Source organism: Asterias amurensis, chromosome 17, assembly GCF_032118995.1.
Source record: "Asterias amurensis chromosome 17, ASM3211899v1".
Lineage (NCBI taxonomy): Eukaryota > Metazoa > Echinodermata > Asteroidea > Forcipulatida > Asteriidae > Asterias > Asterias amurensis.
The window spans coordinates 2,400,445-2,425,085 of record NC_092664.1 but is presented as its reverse complement, the minus strand read 5'-3'; the positions used below and the strand labels follow the sequence as shown (position 1 = coordinate 2,425,085).

The 24,641-nt window shown below is 36.9% G+C and overlaps 1 protein-coding gene across 1 annotated transcript in view; it reads right to left on the bottom strand.

The window, feature by feature from the left end:
* Positions 1–495: 495 nt before the first annotated feature.
* Positions 496–24,641, bottom strand: part of LOC139949774 (gamma-aminobutyric acid type B receptor subunit 1-like) — a 43,209-nt gene continuing 19,063 nt past the window's right edge. The window contains exons 2-18 of the mRNA XM_071948309.1: positions 23,858–23,998; positions 22,647–22,817; positions 19,603–19,704; positions 17,912–18,026; positions 12,804–12,952; positions 11,448–11,598; positions 10,177–10,274; positions 9,690–9,753; positions 9,099–9,191; positions 8,166–8,316; positions 6,679–6,811; positions 5,769–5,876; positions 4,808–4,930; positions 3,918–4,101; positions 3,027–3,175; positions 2,357–2,506; positions 496–2,184 (exon numbers count right to left, since the gene is read on the bottom strand). Of these exons, the coding sequence (XP_071804410.1) occupies positions 2,056–2,184; positions 2,357–2,506; positions 3,027–3,175; positions 3,918–4,101; positions 4,808–4,930; positions 5,769–5,876; positions 6,679–6,811; positions 8,166–8,316; positions 9,099–9,191; positions 9,690–9,753; positions 10,177–10,274; positions 11,448–11,598; positions 12,804–12,952; positions 17,912–18,026; positions 19,603–19,704; positions 22,647–22,817; positions 23,858–23,998 (2,211 nt within the window). The 3' untranslated portion in view covers positions 496–2,055. The remainder of the gene's footprint in view (positions 2,185–2,356; positions 2,507–3,026; positions 3,176–3,917; positions 4,102–4,807; positions 4,931–5,768; positions 5,877–6,678; positions 6,812–8,165; positions 8,317–9,098; positions 9,192–9,689; positions 9,754–10,176; positions 10,275–11,447; positions 11,599–12,803; positions 12,953–17,911; positions 18,027–19,602; positions 19,705–22,646; positions 22,818–23,857; positions 23,999–24,641) is intronic.

The window sequence follows — 24,641 nt, the reverse complement described above, 5'->3', positions numbered from 1 at the left end:
TGACTCTTAAGTCATTCCTTAAAGGCAGTGGACACGATTGGTAGATTGGTATTAATTGTCAAAGGCTAGCCTTCACACTTGGTGTATCTCAACATATACATCAAATAACAAACCTGTGAAAAAGTTGAGCTCAGTCGGCCATCGAAGTTGCGAGGTTTTAATGAAAGAAAAATAACCATTGTTACATGAAGTTGTGTGCGTTTAGATGGTTGATTTCGAGACCTCAAGTTCTAAACCCGAGGTCTCGAAATCAAATTCGTGGAACATTGTTTGGATTTTAATATGTTTTCTTTTAATTGTTCAGCGCCCAGGAGCATGTTAACATGGATAGGCGCTATATAAATTTCCATTATTATTATTTATTATTACTTCTTTCTCGAAAACTATGGCACTTCAGAGGGAGCCGTTTCTCGCAATGTTTTATACCATCAACCTCTCCCCATTACTCGTCACCAAACAAGGGTTTTATGCCAATAATTATGTTGAGTAATTGCCAATAGTGCCCACTGCCTTTAAACCATCTCAGCTCCCTAGGGGAGTATGTAACCTGTGCAATAAGTGTCTAAAAGCTAAACCAATCACAAGAACCATCCCTGCTCCGACATGTACTACTTATGGGTGGAGAGAAACAATTATAGCTCCTGAAGTGTCTTTCTCATGGACACTTGGTGTCACGACCGGGACTCGACTCCACTTCGGTGGTCTTATCTGCTCGGCCAAGACACCCTACTCTCTAAATGTAAAAGAGTGAAAAAAAAAATACTCTTTACACTTCGAGCTGTCCCTCATATGGCTCTCCAAAAAGAGTGGTGGTTATTTCACTCTTTTAGAGGGGTTTCACTCCAGGACAGAGTGAAAACTCACTAAAAAAAGATGCAAACTTCAATCTAAAAGAGTGGAAGACCATTTGAAAAAGAGTTGTCCGTCATAAGGCTCTTTCAAAGAGAGCTTTTTCACTCTTTTACATTAAGAGAGTACTAAAATGCCTCAGTGTTAAAAACAAAGAAGGTTGCCAGCACTATTTGAATGCGTACAAGCCCCGTCGGACAAGGCTAGTGCATGGTGCACAAAATATGAATAATGATCTATAACATAATCTACCTTACAAATAGATAAGCACATGGTGTTCCGCAAACCATATCATGAATTATATGAGCAAGTTATTTTGATGATTCTTGTTATAGCGCATTATTTTCAATAACCGTATCAATGAACCTGGTCATTTTATATGAGCTAGTTGAGAATTCTTATTTTCAATAACCGTATCAATGAACTTTACAATTTCCTGGTCATTGGGCCAATAACCTTCCTTTAATCTTTCTCAGCTCCCTGTGGAGTATACAACCTAGGCAACCGTATCACTCCAAAGGCTTTTTCAAACACATTTAACCTTTACCCTCGCAGGTGCCCAGTTATACCCCTGGGTGAAGAGATGCAATCGTAGTAAAGTATCTTGCTAAAGGCCGACAACAAAACCTAGTACCACTTCACATCGTGTAGAAGCCACAACAGCTGGTGTCATGATTCGAGCCCCACACTGTCTCTAGACATAACCCCCCAGAACTGGAAAAATAGTGAGTTATAGACGATGTGACCTATGTTTACATTCAAACCGCCCTCTGTTGAAAAAAACACTGTTTACGTCATGTTTCGCCGGGCAAAAAACCGCGTAGTCATGGGAAGATTGCATGCACTTTCTAACTGGCTGCCAAAACACAAAGGTTTTGCCCGGCGGTATGCGCGCGAATCATGTTATGGTTTTCGAGTGATGTCGGAAGTCACATCGTCTGTAGTTTTGCATGTTATGTTTTATGTACAAAATGAACGTTGCAAAAACCAGTTCCCCCATCATTAATGCATTGACGTCATCCATCCGCCATCTTACAGATAAAACGAAGATGATACAAACAAATTGCACAGTTGTACGCGCGGCGTACAGTTTTGGTCAACCATCAGCCCTTTTGTTTACCTCTAGGTGAGGGCGCCCTACTGACAAGCTATGCATAAGGTACCCACGAACCGTGGTATGATTAGTCCTTTCTTTGGTGTGCACTTCTAATGGTGGCTGCTTGAAGCGGAGTTTTCCTTCGAACCCGACGCTGGACTCGCACCTGTAACCTCAGTCACAGCGTTCCCCGATGGCCCATTATTAACCACTGCTGGATTCGTACTGCCATTTTTCGCCTAATAGAAAAAGAAGTTAACAATTTTAACGAAAGACATTATATTTCAACCAGCCTCCACAATACCTTGCAGGAAAATACTGAATGTTAAAGCGACTTTATTGAGCACCACTGAGTGACTGATATGAATTAATTATTCTATTTCTGAATGAATTAATGAAAAGATGACTTACCAAACACTTGCATTCATTTTTCATACGGCGTATCTCCATTCGGAGTAGTTGTAATTCCTTCTGTGTGTCTACTGTGTTTCTACCGCCTGGTCCATCCATGGTCAAGACTGAAGTGTTCTGGGCAGGTCGGACTTCATTCCTCATTTTGATCTAGAGTAGGACATTGAGATAATATTAAAGTAATAATGTCTGGTTTCACTATTTTTTTAATAAACAAGTGAACAAGTAATTAAGGCTGAAGGTTGCAGACCTGTACGTTTGAATTTGCATCAGTTTAAAACTATTGGACACTATTGATAATACTCAAAATAGTTGTAAGCATAAAAACTTGTACTTGGTAACGAGCAATTGAGAGCTGTTCGTAATTTCAAACGGCTCCCTCTGAAGTAAGTAAACGTAGTGTTTTTGAGAAACGAGTAATTTCTCACTTAGAGTAATTATTAAAGGTACTTGCCTGAAGTCTATATAAATATTCTTTTTAAGCAATATAGGCAAACAAAATTGTTCAACTTAGTTTTTTTCTTCATCGTTCTCATGCAAATTTCGATGACAAATCGGGTTCAAATTTTCAATGTTTATTATTTTATGCATATTTATAGGGAAACACCAAGTGAGAATGTCTTTGACATTACCAAAGGTGTCCAGCCACTTTGAACCATACTGTCATTACCTTCGGCACAAAGACAACACACAGTGTGAATGTTGTTGCTAGCCATACAATGGAAGCCACTATGGCGTAATGGGCGTTCCGCTCTTCCAGAACAAACGATACAGGGGCACCGATGAACGATAAAATCAGGACATTGTAGACGCAGATACCTAGTACAAAAGATATAGAGAATAGATGCATGTTTTTGTATTTGATTTATTTGTTTACAAACAGACAGACGATATGACCTGTGACATCACATGTTTACAAAAGAGCCACATAGCCGGGACTTCCTGCAGGCACGATTTGTACACAACGGAAGAAATCACGAAATCTAATATTTTATGGAGATTGCACTGTCTAATTATTCTTATCAACTTATGATATGATGAAAGTGGGCACATCTCAAAACTTGTCCAGCTTTTACGTTCATAGTTCTTGGACATATATGTGGAAATTATGAAATAAAATGTAAATTTTCCCACGGACCTGTGCAGTATCGTAAACACAGTTCACATGGTCTATACACTTTGCATTGAACGCCATACTATATATCAAGCAACTCAATGTGCACGAGTCTCTGCCAATGGCAGCTCTTCATTGTAATCAGAGAGGTGACGCTTTTTGACCTGTGACATCTTATGCAAGAGATTCATAAACCCCTCTTCCAGGGAGTTCTGTTCACCGAGGATCTGTCCCCCTGGGAAATTAACATGGGCTGAAGGAGGATGACTCAACAGAGGGCGCTATCAGAAGTAGTTTATACATAGTTTGGGGGACAGGATATCCTGCCATATTAAATACACCTAAAATGTTGTACTTGGGAATCTAAGCTTTGCGATCGAAGGCTTTTTATTGTTCTAATGAAGGGATCGGCAACAAAAACAGGAGAAAAATTTAAGAATGTTCTACCGATGTACTTGGAGTCATTGAGTGCAGGAATTGTCACTTTTCTGGTCTCCCAGGCCAAGAACGCTCCAAAGATCATCAGCAATCCATCTATGACGTAGAGGGCGCCAATCCAGTAAATCTGGTGCTTGGATTCACAAAGATTCCGTGTTGGGATGTGGAGAAGGTCATCGTTTTCACTATCCAGCTGAAAGTATTAAGATAAAGCTTTTGTTTATCAAACAATTATGGGCAATTACTGTAAACATCACCTCTAATACACTAACAATGTGCTTACTCCAACATAGCACCAAGACTCTGGAAATCACTGCCGAAATACATCAGACAAATACACAACACCACTCTCTTCCAGCAGAAACTCAAAACACACTTGTTCTTGCTTGCTTTCCAACATCTTGACAAAACTTAACCAGCGCCTTTGAATGTTCCTCTTTTTCAGTAAAGTGCGCCTTATAAATGCTGTAGTTTGTTATTATTTTAGACATTTGACCTTACATCATATGACCTATGTCACATTGGGTCATTGAGTACTTTGAATTAATGTAAAACTGTATCAAAAATTATGAACAATACCTTCCCTTCAATGTATTAAGTTTAGTTAAAGTTGCATGTTTTTTTTCTTCTAATTTGTCTCGGAACGATTATTGACAGATGATGCAAATTCATACTTGAGAACCACAGAAATGATTTTCATGCTGGCATGACGAATAAATATTGCATTGATTGAATTGAATTGAGATGCAAAATCTTTAATGCATAATTGTTTTACTGCGTGGCTGAAACGGCTGTTGGGTGTGATAGAATGCTGGTTCCCGACAATAGCTATTTTTTTAGGCTTCAATCATCGGTGGAGTTTGTGTGATGTGCAATAATGTTTTAAGAAACCTACATACCACTTTAACTCCTATTTTCTCCACAACCTCCAAAGGGTCCACAATGTCCCATAGAAACAAGATGATAATATCAATCGCCACGAGGGATGCAACATAGCTTAGCAACAAGTAATCCTTGACTACCTACAAACAATGATATAAAAAAACACCTCATTGTAAGGAAAAAAGGTACCATGTGTGGTCATTTTCATAAAAGTGTTACCCCCCCCCCCCAAGTCACTAGAAATGTACGTTACACAACATTAGCTATGGTATCCAAAATTAAGTTTGTGCACGGCTTTGTGCTATTTAGCACTGTTTGTAAGCTTCAAGACAATGTGCCGTTGTGGCTGAAGTTTATGTTCCACGGAGATTCCTCCCACCTCCTCACAGTGAATGATTTCGTGTACAAATCTCTGGTAGTAACTTTTGGGTAGCGCCCTCTTTTGATTCAGCCTTGTCCAGCCCATGTTAAATATTAGTTAATAATAATGGGGAACAGAATGCTGGGGACAAAAACCTACGCCAACGTATGCACTATACACGCTCACTTTTCACAACCGGTAAGTAAATCGTTTTACACGTGTGTGCGGCACCATAATGTAGCCCGAGCCCTAAAGGTAGCCCGGAGCTAAATGTAGCCCCAAACATGCCCTAAATGTAGCCCAGACCTAAATGTAGCCCCAAACATGTACCTGGAGCTACATTTAGGTCCGGGCTAAATTTAGGTACATGTTTGGGCTACATTTCGGTCAGGCTACATTTAGGGCTCGGGCTACATAATGGTGCCGCACACACGTGTTTCATCAAGGTTTCGAAACAAACAGCGGACTAGTCTATCTTGTAAAGATTCCAGCAGATAAACGACCTTGCACTGACCAGTGCTAACTTGCATGGTAACGCACTAAGGGTTCAAAAGCAGTTCATAATAAGTATCTAAATGGCCAACTGTGTTTTGCTACACACATGGGACTTACTGTACCGTTTTCATTGCTGTTTTGTTGGTGAAGATTTTATGCACTCGCCACGTCTTGCTGAACAATGATCCAAAAGCCATTGAGAAGCCTATGGTTAGAAGCCATGTATTAGCCTGAAAGAAGTTAAATAATATTTACAGAATTACAGTTAAACTTATCAACTGCTCCATACATAAAAATAAATGATCAACACCAATTATGGAAACTTTATGATTATTGTTATTGATTAAAATCTACATACATTAAGTGGCCAGAAGTGCCCCTAGAAAAATGGTTAATCGACTAGTAAGGTAAGGATAATTTATTTGCAACCAGAATCGGGTTGGATTTGTTATAAACCAAAAACATTCAAAGTTGCAAAATACATCTCATAAATTTTATACAAATGATTAATCTCAATTTACAAGTTGAAGCTGAGGTTAAGAAAAGTGTGTGCACTAAAATGTTCCGCTGTTGATTTGAAGCCGACAGACACGCAAAACATATAGTATAATGACTTGGACACAATTCTTCTTGAAATGTTCAAAAATAAAAAATGAAATTCCAGACCCAACTGGTTCCCTGGTCCACTGGTCCCCTGGAACCCTAATCAAGAAAGGTCCGACAGGGGAGATACACCCTAAACAATGTAGGAATAGACCCGGAGTCTAGGTCAGTATGATCTGGAATAAGTGTCAAAATTACCCATATCTGGGCAAACTGGTGGAAAATCCGAGTATAAATTCCTTTATTTTCCACCACACATCAGGAATGGGTCAGGCCCCCTGGGCTCCGGATTCTGATCAATTTTGACCAGGGACTGTCTTTTTGTTTTAGAGTGTACGTAGATTTGAATTCCCTTTGGACAGTGGACCAGCGTATGTTGACAAAACTCCAGCGGATAAACGACCATGCCAGCGGGGGCTTGTTAATCACCTTGCACATCCAGGCGAGTGTATCTTTGGGTGCAATGGCCACGTCGATCCCAAGAAAGATGATTGAAACGTAGGCTAATATTCCACCAATCAGCATCAGGTTATTGATATTGGGGCTGGACATCTTGATGACACTGTGAGAGTGGATACAATGGAGAAATGCACTGGATGAGAAAGGCAACCATGTGTGAAATGTCGATAATAAACCGCTATCCAGGGATAAAAAAAAATGGGAGACTTTGGAACGCTGTAGGTGGCAGCAGACTTACCAGGTAAATTTTCATTGGGTGCGTTTGTTTAGCTCTCCTGGGGTCGATTTCACAAAGGTAGTCCTAACTTATAGTCCTACGCAATGCCAAGAGATAGGACCAGTCCCAAGTTAGGACCAGTAACTCATCCTAACTTAGGCCTGGTCCTATCTCTTAGCATTGCCTAGGACTAGTCTTAAGTTAGGACTACCTTTGTGAAATCCACCCCTGGGTCGACCCCGCAATGCTCACTCGGGTAAGCCCCGGACAAGAGCTAATCGAACAATCACACTCGCCCTCTCGTGGTGTAGGCATACACCTCAGGTCACCCCAAGTGAGCCACTCCACAAGCAGGGCACTGGGGGCTGACCCGGGTGGGCCCTGTCAAAGCTATTCGAACGTACCGGGGCAGACCGGTGTCGACCCAGGGAAGCTTAACGAACGGCCCCTATGTTTTTGTAGTTCTGAGCAAGCGCACATTACCGAGAACAATTGATTTTACCTGGTAAGTCTGCTGCCACCAAGCGTCCCATAAGTCTCCCATTGTAACGAAATGCAACCATCGTTGTTTGGATTTGGTCATGTTTCTGTCAGTGACCTTCAGAAGTTAAAATAACTTATTAGCCCTAAAAATAACTATTTATAAGCTTTAAGTGAAAAGAAAGGAGGGGTGCCCTTTTCTCCCTCTCTTCAAAATGGCAGACCGACACAATGTTCAAGTCAACCGGCTAGACATTTTTTCAAGATGGTTGCCAGCTTTTTGGGATGTGCATTTCCGGTGTGCTAAAGTCTAGAAATTAGACCCTATTTATTTTATTTTAAAATATATGTTTGCATTAATAAAGAACAGGAACAAAAAGCATGGTGGCCTCTTAACGGAAGTAGGTGTGATTTTTTTGTTGTAGGCCTGTAGGTATATATTGGCGTAACCAGATATTTTCATGAGGGCACAGTCGGATGTAAATTATAGCTTGGGAGGGGACAAGCATGGAGGGTTCTGAATAGAGGGGGGGGGGGGCTTACTATATCCCTGCCCCTCTAGTTACGCTACTGATGGTAAGGGCTTTTGTAGTTGGTAAACCATTGGCTGGGAGTAGTCCTAACTTAGTACTTGTCCTATGAGATGTTACAAACTTAAAGCTAGCCCTAAAGTTTAGGACGAGTTAACTCGTCCGAACTCGAGATAAGACTAGTCTTAACTCTTTGTGAATCGACCCCATGGCTTCCACAATGTTCTTACCGAAGCTTTCTAAAATGAATATTGAACGCAAGGAAGCAACAGGCCAGTATGATTCCGAACACGGCGAAGGAGGTACCGGTCAAAAACACTCCCAGTGAGATGGTCTGGTAGTCCACTTGCTCAATGATGAAGTCAATGGGCGCCCTCCCTCCTATGGGGAGGAAATGAAAAGGATCGATTACTACATCAAGACAAAAAATTTCCATTTTTAAATTGCAGTTTGTCCATCTTCTTTGTGATTTTGTTTACTCTTTATAGTATTTCTTTTGTTTTCTTCGATTGTTTGCCTGTAGTTGTGCTTGTCCCTTGTCTTTGATGTGTGCAAAAAGGTTCCTCATTTAGTGGGCCTGTGTGCCTGTTTGGGGTTTCCCTTTTGCACCAATGTCATTTTTTGTATGTATTGTGCAATGAAGGTAACAAAATAAAATTTAAGCCGACTACCCTACATTACAAAGACTAGGTGGAACATTTCAGCATTTGTCTCTTTTTGTGTATCCAAGTCACATTTGCTCAAATCAAGTCAAGTCACAAGTCATCTTTGCTCACTCAAGTCAAGTCACAAGTAATTTTTGCTCAAATCAAGTCAAGACACAAATTGTCTTTGCTCAAGTCATCTTTGTCACAAGTCATCTTTGCTCAAATCAAGTCAAGTCCCAAATCAAATTGTTCTCCACTAAGCCCAATCCCATGATGTTGTGACAAACAAAACCTGTTCAAAGACCAATTGTATTGATTTGACTGAAATGGTAACTTTTACAAACCTGATGGCCAATGGATCTCTTCACATAGCCTTCTGTAATAATAATTTTACCGTCGCAAAAGTCGGGTCAACTAATCCTACAGTTGGGTCAACACCAAGTGGGAAGACCGGTCTTCGACATTTACCAAAGGTTTCCGGTGTCTTTAAAATTGAGGTGATTACATTTAACAAACCTGGCCAATGGATCTCTTCATAGCCTTCTGTGATAAGAGTTTTACCGTCGCCTACGGTCGGGTCAACCAGTCCCACCCGAACAGGTATTCCGTCTGTAAGGCGATTGATAAAGAATATAAAACAATAGCTAGTTGATGTTGTTATCCGGAAGTGACTTGGCGCCAAATAAGAATAACTAAGATTATGCTTGCACAAATTTTGGATACGATCATGTTTATTGTTGTTAAGATTTTACCACAGTTTCTGTACAGCTTCTAGTTAAACCAACTACCATAAAAGTTAGGTCAAAGATTACTGCTGATTACCCAATTGTTTATGCAAGTTCGCCCAAAACAAGGCTAAAAGCCACTCTAGGTTAAGGGCTTCAAAGAAGAAAACACAGACATGGAGAAACTCAGTGGAGCTGAAGGTAGGAATTGATATTCCTCTCAAAAGATGGAAGATAATAGGATGAAGGGAAACACGCACCAGGCAAGGAGATCTACTGGAGTAGATCTTTGTTCTACATCTCGGCACAGCCACAGTATAAGGATGTTGTTGTCGGCAAACTGTTCATTTGTGAGAGAATATTTGTGTCAGTGGTTTCCTACCTTTGATTTGCTGAAGTACTAAGAGGCAAACTCGGTCACCATTTTCGTTGAATTGAACTGGACCCTGTTAATGGTCAAAAAAATATGATGCGGATGTCATATTCGTTTTCTGGTTAAAAGAGAGATTATTAAACGGTACTGTATTCAGATACAATACCAACATCTTAGCAACAGACTTGAGCGAAGACTAACAACCTCTGGTATATCAGATAAATAAGCAAGGGGAAAGCAGATATTATTATTAAATCGAGGGAGCTGTCACTTTTACTAAAAACTATAGACTCGATTTGAGCTGCACTTTAAAAGTTTAATATAAATCTTTGGCGCTGCCTAATGCAGGATGGGCAATCATAAGAAGGAAACAGACTTGAGCAAAGACTAATAACCTCAAATAAACCATATTCACAAGCAAGCGAAAAGCAAAGACTTGAGCAAAGACTATAACAAGATGCTTCGACCGATATCATTAAGAAGAAACAGATCTTACCGAAACGCCCTCAAACATCATTTTGTCGAAAATGTCGAACATGATATCGATGGTCACGTTGTCATTATAGTCAAAGTCGCTCAATGTCTTCGGAGGATCTTAAAGAGAGCATGCAAATGAGAACTTGGAAGACATAAAAACCATACGGTTTCGTCACTTTCAAAACTCCTGGGTCAAAATCGACCCGGATTTCGAGTCCCGTTCAGTACGACCTATTTCCGGGTCGGGTTGACCAGGAAGGTAACCAATAAATAACCAATTAATGGTTCAAACTGACATAGACCCTTTTCAAAACGACGTATTTGGCTTTGGATTCGGCTCAGCTCAGGCTAGCTGCAGTTGGCCCTGCCGGTAATTGTTTTGCTCCACAATAGGCTACATTGCAGGAAAACACAGAGTGTTGAGTGCCATCAGTTTCAAATCCTACTCAATTTCTGATGTCCTTGTTTTCTAATGTGCACTCAATTTCACCCGAGGACATGAAGACTCAGAATAAAGACATGTAAGTGTTTCAAGGGCAAGAGATATGCAGATACCTTGAAATAGTATATAAGCAACACACATCCGCCCGACCCCGACCATCATAGACAAACATCATTAGGGCCACGCATAGCTAGTCGACCCATTTTAATGAGGGACTTCTATATTTGTTCTTACATTAAAGGCACTGGACACTATAAGTAAATACTCAAAATATTTATTAGTATAAAACCAGGGGTGGATTTCACAAAGAGTTAGGACTCGTCTTATCGCGAGTAAGGACGAGTAATTCGTCTTAACTTAGGATATTCTTAAGGTCCTCATGCTACAGTGCAGGGTTGGGACTCGTCTTAAGTCCTAAGATTAGTCTTAAAATAGGAAGAGTTTTGTGAAATCGACGGCTGACTTGGTAACGAGAATTGAAGATCTCTTGATAGTGTAACAAAATTAATTGTGAGAAATTGCTCTTTCTAAAAGTAACATAGTCTTTGAGAAAGAGGTAATTTCTCACTCAAATAATAAAATACTTCAGCTGAAGCTTTTTCTTAGGCATTTGAAAGCAATCAAATTTTTTAAACAAGTTTTTGTTTGTTTCATTACTCTTCGATGAGCAATTTTCACAAGCTTTGTTTTCGTATGCATATGTCCGGACACACCAAGTGATGAGTATACTGGACTGTAACAATTACCAAATGTGTCCAGTACCTTTAATACACATACATGCAAACAGAAAATAATATAATTTTACGGAAAAGGGGAAAGCTTGAACATTCAAGAAATGTATTCCGTACCTAAATTACCAAGCCGTCTGTCTGCTTCTTCCAGGGCTAACGCTGCCGCCCAGACCGAGTCGTAGCCCAGTGAAATCTCGGTGTACCCAACGAGAGCTTCTGGGTTTTCTCCTGCAATCTCGTGAAACTTACTCAGAAAAGTCTCAGATGTCTGCAAAGTTTGTCAAGATTGTTTAGGATCATTTTAACTTCATTTCATTCACTTATTATTTAACAGGGTAAGACAAAGTAGTTACAAAAAGGTCGTTAAAGTTACAACTAAAACGAAAAAATAATTACACAAAATTGTACAAAGTAAAACTGGCTGACAGTAACCCCATTGCAATGCATTGGGTTACCAAATGCAAACAAAATCACAATCGAGCGTATCTCCTTCAAGTATTCAGCAAAAAACACCACAAAAAAATTAACGTTAAAGGAACACGTTGCCTTGGATCGGTCGAGTGGGTCTTTGAAAAGCGTTTGTGACCGTTTTTTATAAAATGCATATGGGTAGAAAGATGTTGTAAAAGTAGAATACAATGATCCACACAAACATGCCTCGAAATTGCGTGGTTTTCCTTTTACCTCGTCGACTAACACGTCGGCCATTTATGGGGGTCAAATTTTTGACTCCCATAAATGGCCGACCATGTTAGTTCGCACAGTAGAAAGAAAACCACGCAATTTCGAGGCAAACTTGTATGGATCATTGTATTCTACTTTTAAAACATCTTTCCAACCATATGCATTTTATAAAAAACGGTTACAAACGCTTTTGTTTTGACCAACTCGTCCGATCCAAGGCAACGTGTTCCTTTAAATAATAAAGTAACTTAGCTCAAACGAATATAATATTAACGGAATAAATGGACAATACAAATTAGGGTTTTCGAAAATATTGAAACAATATTCAATCATGCAATATTATTATTATTATATGGGAATATGTTGTTTAAAGAACACGGACAGTACTTGAATGTAGCCATTACAAGCAGGGAGGGAGTGAGAAAACGAAGGGGCTGTCTTATCACCGATCCAAAAGCAGTTTAGAACAGGGGAAAATGGCTACGGAGTTCTGGAAGTGCAATCGAACTTTATTGCAGGATGATGACATACTTTAAAAATAACATTATCTGTCTTGTAAAAGAGCCTTGTTTATTGGTTACTTCTTAACAAGTTATTATTTCTGCTTTTTATTATTTTTTCATGAAGTATTGGAAATAAAATGCAAATTTGAATTGAATTGAAATAAAGAGCAAAGGTCATGTACATATTGAATCCGTACCAGCCCTGTGATCAATGGCGTTAATAACACATTCCAGGTCAAAGGTCATACTTAAGAGTCAAAGGTCGTGTACATAAAAGAAGCCCTACCAGCCCTGTGATCGATGGTCCCCTGCTACCACGTGGTGGAAGTGCATCAATGAAAACGGCAAAGTGGTACGCGGTCGCTTCATCCATCTGTTCTATCGTACAGTCAATGGAATCGTCTGGTACCCGCCACCACAGAGGGTTGTACCATCCTATGGTGACAAAATAATTGAATATATTTTTTTAGTATGACCTTTTTAATTTCTTTCTTTATTTAAAGCGATCGCACAACATCGATAAACAGTATTGTCCAAAAGCCCATCACACTTCGTGTATCACAACTTACAACTGTATAAAATAACAAACCTGAGAAAATTTAGGCTCAATCGGTCATCGGAGTCGGGAGAAAATAACGGGAAAACACACCCTTGTTTCCGCACGTTTCGCCGTGTCATGACATGTGTTTACAGTAAATCCGCAATTCTCACTGTCGAGAATTGATAATTGGTTTAATGTTTTCTCAAAAAGTAAAGCATTTCATGGAATAATATTTCTTCTGGAAACCCTGTAAGTTATTTTAAATCTGATGTGAACTTGAAATTGTTGTTCTGTTCAGAAAGTGTCCAACGGCTTTAAATATACTCTGCGGTAGTAAAGAAGTCTCCCGATTACTGAAAAATCTCTCCGTGGTAGTAGAGAAAGCATTACTTTATGCCTCTAAATGCTCCCAGGGTCTTGCTCCAAATTTATATCTTTCAGATCTGTTGTCCTCTTATACACCTGGCAGAGAAGATCTGCGCTCCTCCTCTGATAAATCCCTTCTCAAAACCTATTTTTCCAGTCAGCCTCGTCATTAATCCTTTGTTGTTTTGCATTGTTCTTGTTAATTGTACAGCGCTTTGATCTTTGTTAAATAATATTAATAATAATAATAAGACTTGCAATGTGCACGTATCCACACCCTGCTGCAGGTGTTCAAGGCGCTATACAAATACCTATAATATTATATTATTATAAGACAAGTTGACAACACTTGCTGAAAACTCATTTATTTAAATCCTCTTACACTTAGCTCGTTACATGTCTTGACAGTAGATTATTCATTGTATAATTTTTTATTATGTTCTACATTTCTTTTTTGTTGTATGTATTGTTTTTTGTTCTGTGCCTCGGAATAGGGTCTTGTACACTAGATAGATGGCGCATTATAAATGCATCATTATTATTATTATTATTATTATTATTATTATTATTATTATTATTATTATTATTATTATTATTATTATTATTATTATTATTATTATTATTATTATTATTATTATTATTATTATTATTATTATTATTATTATTATTATTATTATTATTATTATTATTATTATTATTATTATTATTATTATTATTATTATTATTATTATTATTATTATTATTATTATTATTATTATTATTATTATTATTATTATTATTATTATTATTATTATTATTATTATTATTATTATTATTATTATTATTATTATTATTATTATTATTATTATTATTATTATTATTATTATTATTATTATTATTATTATTATTATTATTATTATTATTATTATTATTATTATTATTATTATTATTATTATTATTATTATTATTATTATTATTATTATTATTATTATTATTATTATTATTATTATTATTATTATTATTATTATTATTATTATTATTATTATTATTATTATTATTATTATTATTATTATTATTATTATTATTATTATTATTATTATTATTATTATTATTATTATTATTATTATTATTATTATTATTATTATTATTATTATTATTATTATTATTATTATTATTATTATTATTATTATTATTATTATTATTATTATTATTATTATTATTATTATTATTATTATTATTATTATTATTATTATTATTATTATTATTATTATTATTATTATTATTATTATTATTATTATTATTATTATTATTATTATTATTATTATTATTATTATTATTATTATTATTATTATTATTATTATTATTATTATTATTATTATTATTATTATTATTATTATTATTATTATTATTATTATTATTATTATTATTATTATTATTATTATTATTATTATTATTATTATTATTATTATTATTATTATTATTATTATTATTATTATTATTATTATTATTATTATTATTATTATTATTATTATTATTATTATTATTATTATTATTATTATTATTATTATTATTATTATTATTATTATTATTATTATTATTATTATTATTATTATTATTATTATTATTATTATTATTATTATTATTATTATTATTATTATTATTATTATTATTATTATTATTATTATTATTATTATTATTATTATTATTATTATTATTATTATTATTATTATTATTATTATTAAGTTCTCAAAAGAACATTATCTACCCTAAGAAGATATACACATGGTGTTACTGCAAACCAAACATACATTGTTTCCCGATTCTGCTATCAAACAATACTATTCCTGTGTTTTGTGCTCTCCAGTCCTGGAGAATTGCTTTCAAATGTTAAGGTTGGGAAACCTTTAATAATTCAATGGATTCCCATTTCTGTTGGGCTTTGTATGGCTTTACCGCTAGTGAATATTTTAGGCAAAGGGTTTTTACGAAAGAACTGAGGAATGAAGGTCAATTAGAAATTGACGCCTGTGTGCAGCTGATGCCTTTAAAAGCTTTCTGTCATTATTCACTTGAACCTTCGAGCCAGCAATTACAGTAAGATTTTTGATCAAGGATTTTTTTTCCACTCAATTATTTGTGGATGTGCCATTTAAAGGCAGTTGACACTATTGGTAGTTTCTCAAAATAATTTAAGCATTAAAACTTACACTATCAACAGCTCTCCAATGCTCGTTACCAAGTCAGTTTGTAAGTAAATATTTGTTTTGAGTAATTACCAAACGTGTACCAAGTTCCCTTTAACTGCAATACGCCTCTCTTAATATGTATGCATGACATCATAATTCTTGCCCAAAATGAGGCTATGGGCGCAAGTCCCCCATCACTTCAGTGGCTGCGCCCATCGCCTCGTTTTTGGGTTAGCATTGTGACGTACCTCATGTTTAAATATTAAGAGAGGCGTATGGTACCATGGTGTGCTCATCTGAAGGTTGCTATATACGCAAAGGCTTGCCCCGAACCATTTGACACAGCAACTAGAAACTGTCTCTAAAGTCTGAGGAATTTAAGTAAGCGGTAGAGTGTGACTAAGCAAAGTCATTTTACCAGACAATATTCGAATCTAAAAAAAAACCAGAAAACTCACAAATAGCTTACTGTCTCGTGTAACATGGCCCCTCTACACTGCATAACTCAAGGAAATACTGAATCCAAAATGGCGCAACCAATACTACTTAGATAGTGACGTCGGGTGTATACACCTCTCTAAAAGGCAGTAGACACTATTGGTAATAATTGTCAAAGACCAGTCTTCTCACTTGGTGTATCTCAACATATACATGAAATAACAAACCTGTGAAAACTTGAGCTCAATTGGTCGTCGAAGTTGTGAGACAATAATGAAAGAAAAAACACTACTGTCACACGAAGTTGTGTGCTTTGAGATGCTTGATTTCGATACCTCAAGTTCTAAACTTGAGGTCTCGAAATCAAATTCGTGGAAAATTACATCTTTCTCGAAAACTACGTCACTTCAGAGGGAGCCGTTTCTCACAATGTTTTATACTATCAACCTCTCCCCATTACTCGTTACCAAGTGAGGTGTTATGCTGATAATTATTTTGAGTAACTACCAATAGTGTCCACTGCCTTTAATATTAATACATGGCGTCATTCTTACCCACAATAAGGCTAAAGGCGCAAGTCTGCCACCACTTGCAGTGCCTAAGCCTATGGCCTCGTTTTTGAATAAAATTGTGACGTACTCGTGCATACATATTACGAGAGGCGTATTGGGTCGATAGCGCAGGATAAAAGACGGAAGTGCGGCCTGCACTACCGATTGTAATATTCAATTCAATTCAAAACAAAGAGTAATCACTATTCTTATATTCTTATTATTGAATAGTGCTTGCTCAGATAGACACTGAGAACTGAAAGGCTCAGAAAGTCTAGTGATTCAATTGCTTCCAATTTGTTACCCATTTTTTATTAATGGCTTCAAGTTTTGAATTAGTATTATACAGAAATGGCACAAAACATTCTGAAGAACTTAATGTCAACTAGAAATGATTTTCGTCTGCTGCCCTAAAGGCTTTTTTCATTGTTGCCTTGAACTTTTGAAGGGGAAATTGCAGATATAGTTTTGAAGGGGAGTGTATTATCATTTAATAAGAGGACAAAGAGGAAGAGAAATATCAAATTCTTTTTGTGATGAAGGCCTACCCATTTTTCAATCTTCGAGTGAGTGGTGGAAAACACATTTAAAGGCGCTGGATGGACACTATTGATAAAAACCTAAAATTGATTGTTAGAGCCAACTCCGAACAGTCTGGACAACGGTCTTTTAAAACCGACATGATGAATGGTTGGCATAAAACTTACTTGGTAAAGAGCAATGGAAGTAACGGACTTTTTGAAAAAGAGGTAATTTCTTACTCAAATATTTAAAGACTATTCAGGCCTGAAGCCTTTTACAAGGCATCTGAAAGCACACACATTTGTTAAGCAATGATGTTTTTCTCGCATTATTTCTTGCAACTTCTGTGACACATTGAGCCCAAATTGTCACAGATTGTTTTATTTTATGCATATTATGTTGAGAAACACCAAGTGCATGAGAATACTGGTATTTGACAATATTATCAAACGTGTCCATGTGCCTTAAAGGATTTGGGTACTTTTTCAAAATGTCCATAGATTTACATTAAACTTACAGGGTTTGAAGATATTGATAGTGGAAAGCTTCCCTTCAAATGTTACTGAGGTATTGTAGTTTTTGAGAAATGAGTAAAACAATGTCATGAAAATACGTTTGTAAATGATTAAAATAATTTTCGTCTCATGAAACGAAAATTATTTTCATGACATTGTTTTACTCATTTCCCCAAAACTATTTCCAGGGAAGCTTTCTACTACCATTATTTTCAAACTGTGTAAGTTTAGTGTAAATCTGTGGACATTGTGTTTTTTGTCCTACAAAAGTTACATGGACCCTTTAAAACACTAACCTGGTAATATCCATACATATTTAGCGCCATACATCTTCAAATGATAAGCTTTGCAGAACACCTTTCTTGCCATTTCTGAATAGAAGCCACCGATAATTATTCGAGCTCCTGTTTTCTGAAAAACAAACAACAGCAAAATGAACAAAAGAATACTTGAAACAAGACTAGACCTCGTGGACACGACGTCATTTGAGTAGGGCGCCCTCACCAGGAGACCACAAGCCGGTTGTTCATTGGTCAATCCTGTGCGCCGCGCGTTAAAATCTGCGCACTTCCACTGTTTAAAGGCAGTGTACACTATCGGCAATTACTCAAAATAATTATTAGCATAAAACCTTTCTGGGTAACGAGTAATGGGGAGAGGTTGATGGTATAAAACATTGTGAGAAACGGCTCCATCTGAAGTAACGTAGTTCGACACCTCAGATTTAGAATTTGAGGTCTCGAAATCAAGCATATGAAAGCACAAAACTTCGTGTGACATGGGTGTTTTTTCTTTCATCATTATCTCGCAACTTCGACGACCAATTGAGCTCAAATTTTCACAGGTTTGTTATTTTGTGCATATGTTGAGATACAGCAAGTGAGAAGACTGGTCTTTGACAATTACCAATAGTGTCCAATGTCTTTAATCTTTGGTATAGTAGAAAGGATGACCATCTAGTTTACTTAGGAAAATCAAACAATTTCGATGAATATTTGTGTGAATCATTGGATTTTACTGCTTAATATCTTTCCAATTATTATTCAATTTATAAACGCTTTTTCAATGCTGCTTTTACAATTCATGTTTGTCTGCATAATACAAGCAATAAGTTTAATATTGTACTTAACATAATGTACACGTATACATGTTAAAGCCATTGGACCCTGTCGGTAAACAGTGTTGTCCAAGGCCCACACTTTGTGTACCACAACTTCTATATCAAATAACAAACCTGTGAAAATTTAGGCTCAATCGGTCATCGGAGTCGGGAGAAAACAACGGAAAAACCCACCTTTGTTTCCGCGCGTTTCGCCGTGTCATGACATGTGTTTAAAATAAATCCGTAATTCTCGTTAACGAGAATTTATATTGATTTGCTGTTTTCTCAAAAAGTAAAGCATTTCATGGAATAATATTTCAAGAGAAGTCTTTCACCATTGCCTTCTGTAAACCCTGTAAGTTATTTGTAAATCTGTGAAGTTTTTTTTTCTGAACCGAAAGGGTCCAATGGCTTTAAAGGAAAGGTACATGTTTGGTAATTGTCAAAGACCAGTCTTCTCACTTGGTGTATCCCAACATAAGCATAAAATAGAAAGTCTTTGAAAATTTGGGCTCAATATGTCATCGAAGTTGCGAGAAAATTATAAAAGAAAAAACACCCTTAATGGACGAATTTGTGTGCTTTTAGATGGGAATAAAAGACTTCTAGCTAGAAGTCTGTAATTATCCAAATGAGAATGCTACTTCAGAGGGAGCCGTTTCTCACAATGTTTTATACAATCAACAGCTCTCCATTACTTGTTACCAAGTAAGTTTTTATGATAATTTTGTTTTGAGTAATAATTACCAAACGTGTACCTTCCCTTAAATGCAATTTTATTGTAAACCAAATTCCCTTATAGTATTTGACTTTTTATTTGGTTACGGCCTTTTTATATATAATAAAAAAAATTTAAAAAATATTAAACATGTATAAAAATGTCACCTCGATGTTTTCAACTTGTGCCTCTGGGTCACCCAAAAAACTCTCGGCGGCAATAATTGAGATGTTGTGCTCTGCTGCTTTCTGCTGCAGATCGCCCATCGCCTGTAATGACAAAATATACATGAATGGTAAAAGGCAGTGGACACTATTGGTAATTGTCAAAGACCAGTCTTCTCACTTGGTGTATATCAACATTATGCATAAAATAACAACCTGTGAGTGAAAATTTGAGCTCGATTGGTCGTCGGAGTTGCGAAATAACTAAAATGAAAGAAAAAAACACCCCTGTAACTAGAAGTTGTGTGCTTTTAGATGCTTGATTTCGAAACCTCAAATTCTAATCTTGAGGTCTCGAAATCAAATTCGTGGAAAATTACTTCTTTCTCGAAAACTACGCCACTTCAGAGGGAGTCGTTTCCCATAATGTTTTAAACTATCAACCTCTCCCCATTACTCGTAATCAAGAAAGGTTTTATGCTGATAGTTATTTTGAGTAATTACCAACAGTGTCCACTGCCTTCAAAGGCACTGCTGTCGACTTCACAAAACTCTTCCTAACTTAGGATTAATCTTTTTACTTTAAAGGAACAATGTTGCCTTGGATCGGTCGAGTTGGTCTTTGAAAATCGTTCTATAAAGATATTGTAAAAGTAGAATACAATGATCTACACAAATATGCCTCGAAATTGCATGGTTTTCTTGTTACCCTGTCGACTAACACGGTCGGCCATTTATGGGAGTCAATAAATGGCCGACCGTGATAGTTCGCGACGTTAAAGGAAAACCGTGCAGTTTCGAGTGATACTTGTGTGGATCATTATATTCTACTTTTAAAACATCTTTCTAACCATATGCATTTCATAACAACAGTTTCAAACGCTTTCAATAGACCAACTCGTCCGATTCAAGGCAACGTGTTCCTTTAAGACGAGTCTAACCCTGCACTGTAGCATGCAGACCTTGAAATTAATCCTAAGTTAGGACGAGTTACTCGTCCTAACTCGAGATAAGACGAGTCCTATTTCTTTGTGAAATCGACGGCTGGACACTAATGATAATTAAGAGTAACTATAAATATAAATATGAATAGTAAACTTCATGGTACAACCATGTGTAAGTCTCTTATAAGATGAGTGTTGGCTCTGAAAAGAACTGGTTTGGTTTCGACGTTTTGAACAGTATACTCTGCTCGTCTTCAGGAGAATGCTGGACTACTGGTGGTGGTGTATAGCTAATGATAATTGCTCAAAAATTGTTAGCATAACAACTTACTTGGTAACAAGCAATAAAGAGCTGTTGATAGTATAAAACATTGTAAGAAACGGCACCCTCTGAAGTAACGTCGTTTTCGAGGAGTAAGTTACTTCTCACCACTAGAGTTTGACTTCGAGACCTCATAACTTGATTTTGAAGTCTTGAACTCAATCATTTTAAAAGCACACAACTTCGTGTGTTAAGGGTGTTTTTCCATTATTGTCTCACCACTTCGATGACCAATTGAGCTCAAAATTTTCACAGGTTTGTTAGATACACCAAGTGGGAAGACTGGTCTTTGACAATTACCAAAAGTGTACAGTGTCTTGAAAGGAGTAATACAGAATTAGATTTTGAAAACAGTTGCAGGCAGTGTAAGCACTTTGTGCAACCCACAATTTTGTTTTTGTTTACCCATATACACCGATGTGTGTTGGCACTGTGTACTCTCCCGAGCTTCCTTTCCCAAACTCTGTGAACAAAAAATCGCAGGTGTATTACTCTGGTGGGATTCGAACCCACGAACTTTGCAACTCTAGAGTAGTGTCATACCAACTAAACAACCGAGATTTCACGGTAGCTAGAGGCGGTTCGAATCCTAGTGGAATATTAGTCATGCTACAGCTGTATAGGCCGTTTTTATAAATGAGGTCGTTCATATTTTGTGCACGTAAAGCGTCTTTTATTTGCAACTTTTATTTTTTGTCATTCATCTTTTCTGTATGGCTGACCCAAATTTGGTCATTTTAATCATCCCTTTTTTTTTTTCTTCTTTTCTTTTTTTTTTTTTTTTTTTTTTTTGGGGGGGGGGGTTAACTACAGTCTTTGTACGTTTTTCTCGTGCAATATTCTATTTTTATATTTATGAATGCTTGCAGTTGTTGGTTGCATTTGAATAACTGTGTTCCATTGAAAGGTTTTTCAATTATGATGGTCTACAAATAAATAAATCTTGACGAAAAAGAAGGAAATAAGACCGGAAAGATTTTTGGTAAAGGTTAAGTTTGTCTACGATAATTGCGCTTGGAAAGATGGAAACACGAATGGCCGAGTTTGTCAAGGTCAGATTAAGTACAACGCGAGCCTTAACGGCACTGGACACCTTTGATTAAAAAAAACAGTTCTTACTTGGTACATCTCAACATGCATACAATAATAAAGCTATGAACATTTAGACTCAATTGGTCGTCGAAGTTGCGAGAGAAAAATGGAAGAATAAAACCCACCATTGTCACACAAAGTTGTTTGCTTTCAGATGGTTGATTTCGGGACCTCAAAATCTAATTCTGAGTCGAATTCAAATTCGTTTCCTTCTCGAAAACTACGTTACTTCAGAGGGAGCCGTTTCTCCAATGTTTTATACTAACAGCTCTCTATTGCATACCAAGAAAGTTTGTTATGCTAAACATTATTTTGAGTAATTACCAATAATGTGTCAACTTCCTTTAAAGGGAAGATTATGAAACAATCTAGCCATATATACTAATTGGAGACTGTTGCCGACATTCATTTGTGACTTGTTTTCTTTCTTTTTGAAGCCATTTTTAACGTACAATTTTCTCTTTTTACAATTTGAGTTGCACCGATTTGTTCATACATAACGACAAATGTGCTCTTCGTTTCAATTTACTGGCACATAATTTTGGTTGAGACTTTTCAGAAAAGGCCGAAAATTCCAGAAGCCCTTTTGACTAATTAAATATTCACACAGAGGTCATGCACAAAAAAACGGATGAATGATTTTCAGATGAAAGGAAATGAAATTCAGATGTCTGCCGATTGAGTGTTACCTTCGAAAATAGGTAGACCGACTGGTGAAGTGTGACCACTTTCCGCCAATTGAAGAGCTCAAAAACAGCAAACTTGATCACGTTAAATACCGTCTCGGGGGGGAACATTCGGAATAATCTCGGGTAGAATTCTCGATCAGATAAAGCAGGAGATGAGGCTGAGTAAGAAAGCTGTAAGGAACAGAGAAAACAAGGATGAAGCAATGATTAAGGGCTCGCTTAAAGGGAAGGTACACGTTCGGTAATTACTCAAAACAAATATTAACTTTAAAAACTGACTTGGTAACGAGCGTTGGAGAGCTGTTGATAATATAAAACATTGTGGGAAACGACTCCCTCTGAAGTAACGTAGTTTTTGAGAAAGAGGTACATTCTCACTAAAATAGTAAAAGACTTCTAGCTAGAAGTCTTTAATTCTTATCTGAAAGCACACAAATTCGTCTAACAAGGGTGTTTTTTCTTTCATCATTTTCTCGCAACTTCGATGACCAATTGAGCCCAAATTTTTACAGGCTTGTTATTTTATGGTTATGATGGGATACACCAAGTGAGAAGACTGGTCTTTGACATTACCAAACGTGTACCCTCCCTTTAAGGATACAAGCGTATTGGCTGGGGATTTAACATCTCTTGTAAGGGGATGAATTCATCGGTTCTGAAAAGCAAGCTTGTGGAAGTGTCGTGGCCGAGCGTTGTTTCTGATCAGCATGCACAGAGTGTGGGTTCAAATCCCCAGCCGAGACACTTGTGTCCTTAAGCAAGACACTTGACCATTGCTTCGTCCTTCGGATGAGACGTAAAGCCGTTGGTTCCAAGTGTTGTGTAACGCATGTAAAAGAACCCAGTGCACTTATCGAAAAGAGAAGGGGTTCGCCCCGGTGTTCCTGGCTGTGGCTGCTGTATGCGCCGTAGCACCTTGTAAACCATTATAAGTGCTACATGATTGGGTCTCAGGATCCTTCATTGCAATAACCTATCTTTCTGAAAGTTTTGAGTACCTTGTTTGGTAGATACGTGCGCTATATAAGACTTCGATATTAATACCTTTCTGTACTTAGTCTTGGGCCAAGACTACAAGATTTCAAGCCGTCCAGCTAACTAAATCATACCGTGGCGGGCGCGCTTTGGCGATTCAACCGCGCGTAGTACACTATCCAGAATCAAGCACCATAGTCTTGGCCCAAGACTAGTCTGTACTAGTCTAGCCTTACTTGTATAATATTCCAGTGGTGTGACGCCTGGGCAGTAGGCTCTGTAGAAATTGAACATCCGTCACCAAGGATCATGATCTTAGTGGTACTAGTGTTGTATAACTCTCTATACATCATGTCAGTGGCTGTCCCTCCATCACACTATATACACACAATAAGAAAATGGATGTGTAATTAAGATGGTACAATGCAAGATCATGGGTGTAGAAATCGACACCATTGGTGTTAAAATGAGAGAATGTTAATACTTGGCCCCAGCCGTAACACTAATAGTGTTCTTTAAAGGCAGTGGACACTATTGGTAATTACTCAAAATCATTATTAGCATAAAACCTTTCTTGATTACGAGTAATAGGGAGAGGTTGATGATATAAACATTGTGAGAAACGGCTCCCTCTGAAGTGACGTAGTTTTTGAGATAGAAGTAATATTGATCGAGTTTGATTTCGAGACCTCAAGTTTAGAATTGGAGGTCTCGAAATCAAGCATCTAAAAGCACACAACTTCGTGTGACAAGGTTTTTCTTTTTTTGATAGTTATCTCGCAACTCTGACGACCAATCGAGCTCAAATTTTCACAGGTTTGTTATTTTATGCATATGTTGAGATACACCTAGTGAGAAAACTGGTCTTTGACAATTACCAATAGTGTCCAGTGTCCAGTTACTTCAGAGGGAGCCGTTTCTCACGATGTTTTATACTGATTTTTGGGGTTGAACAAATAATTGACTAGAGTGGGATTTGAACCAACGACCTCCGGATTAACGTGCCGGCTCTCTACCAAC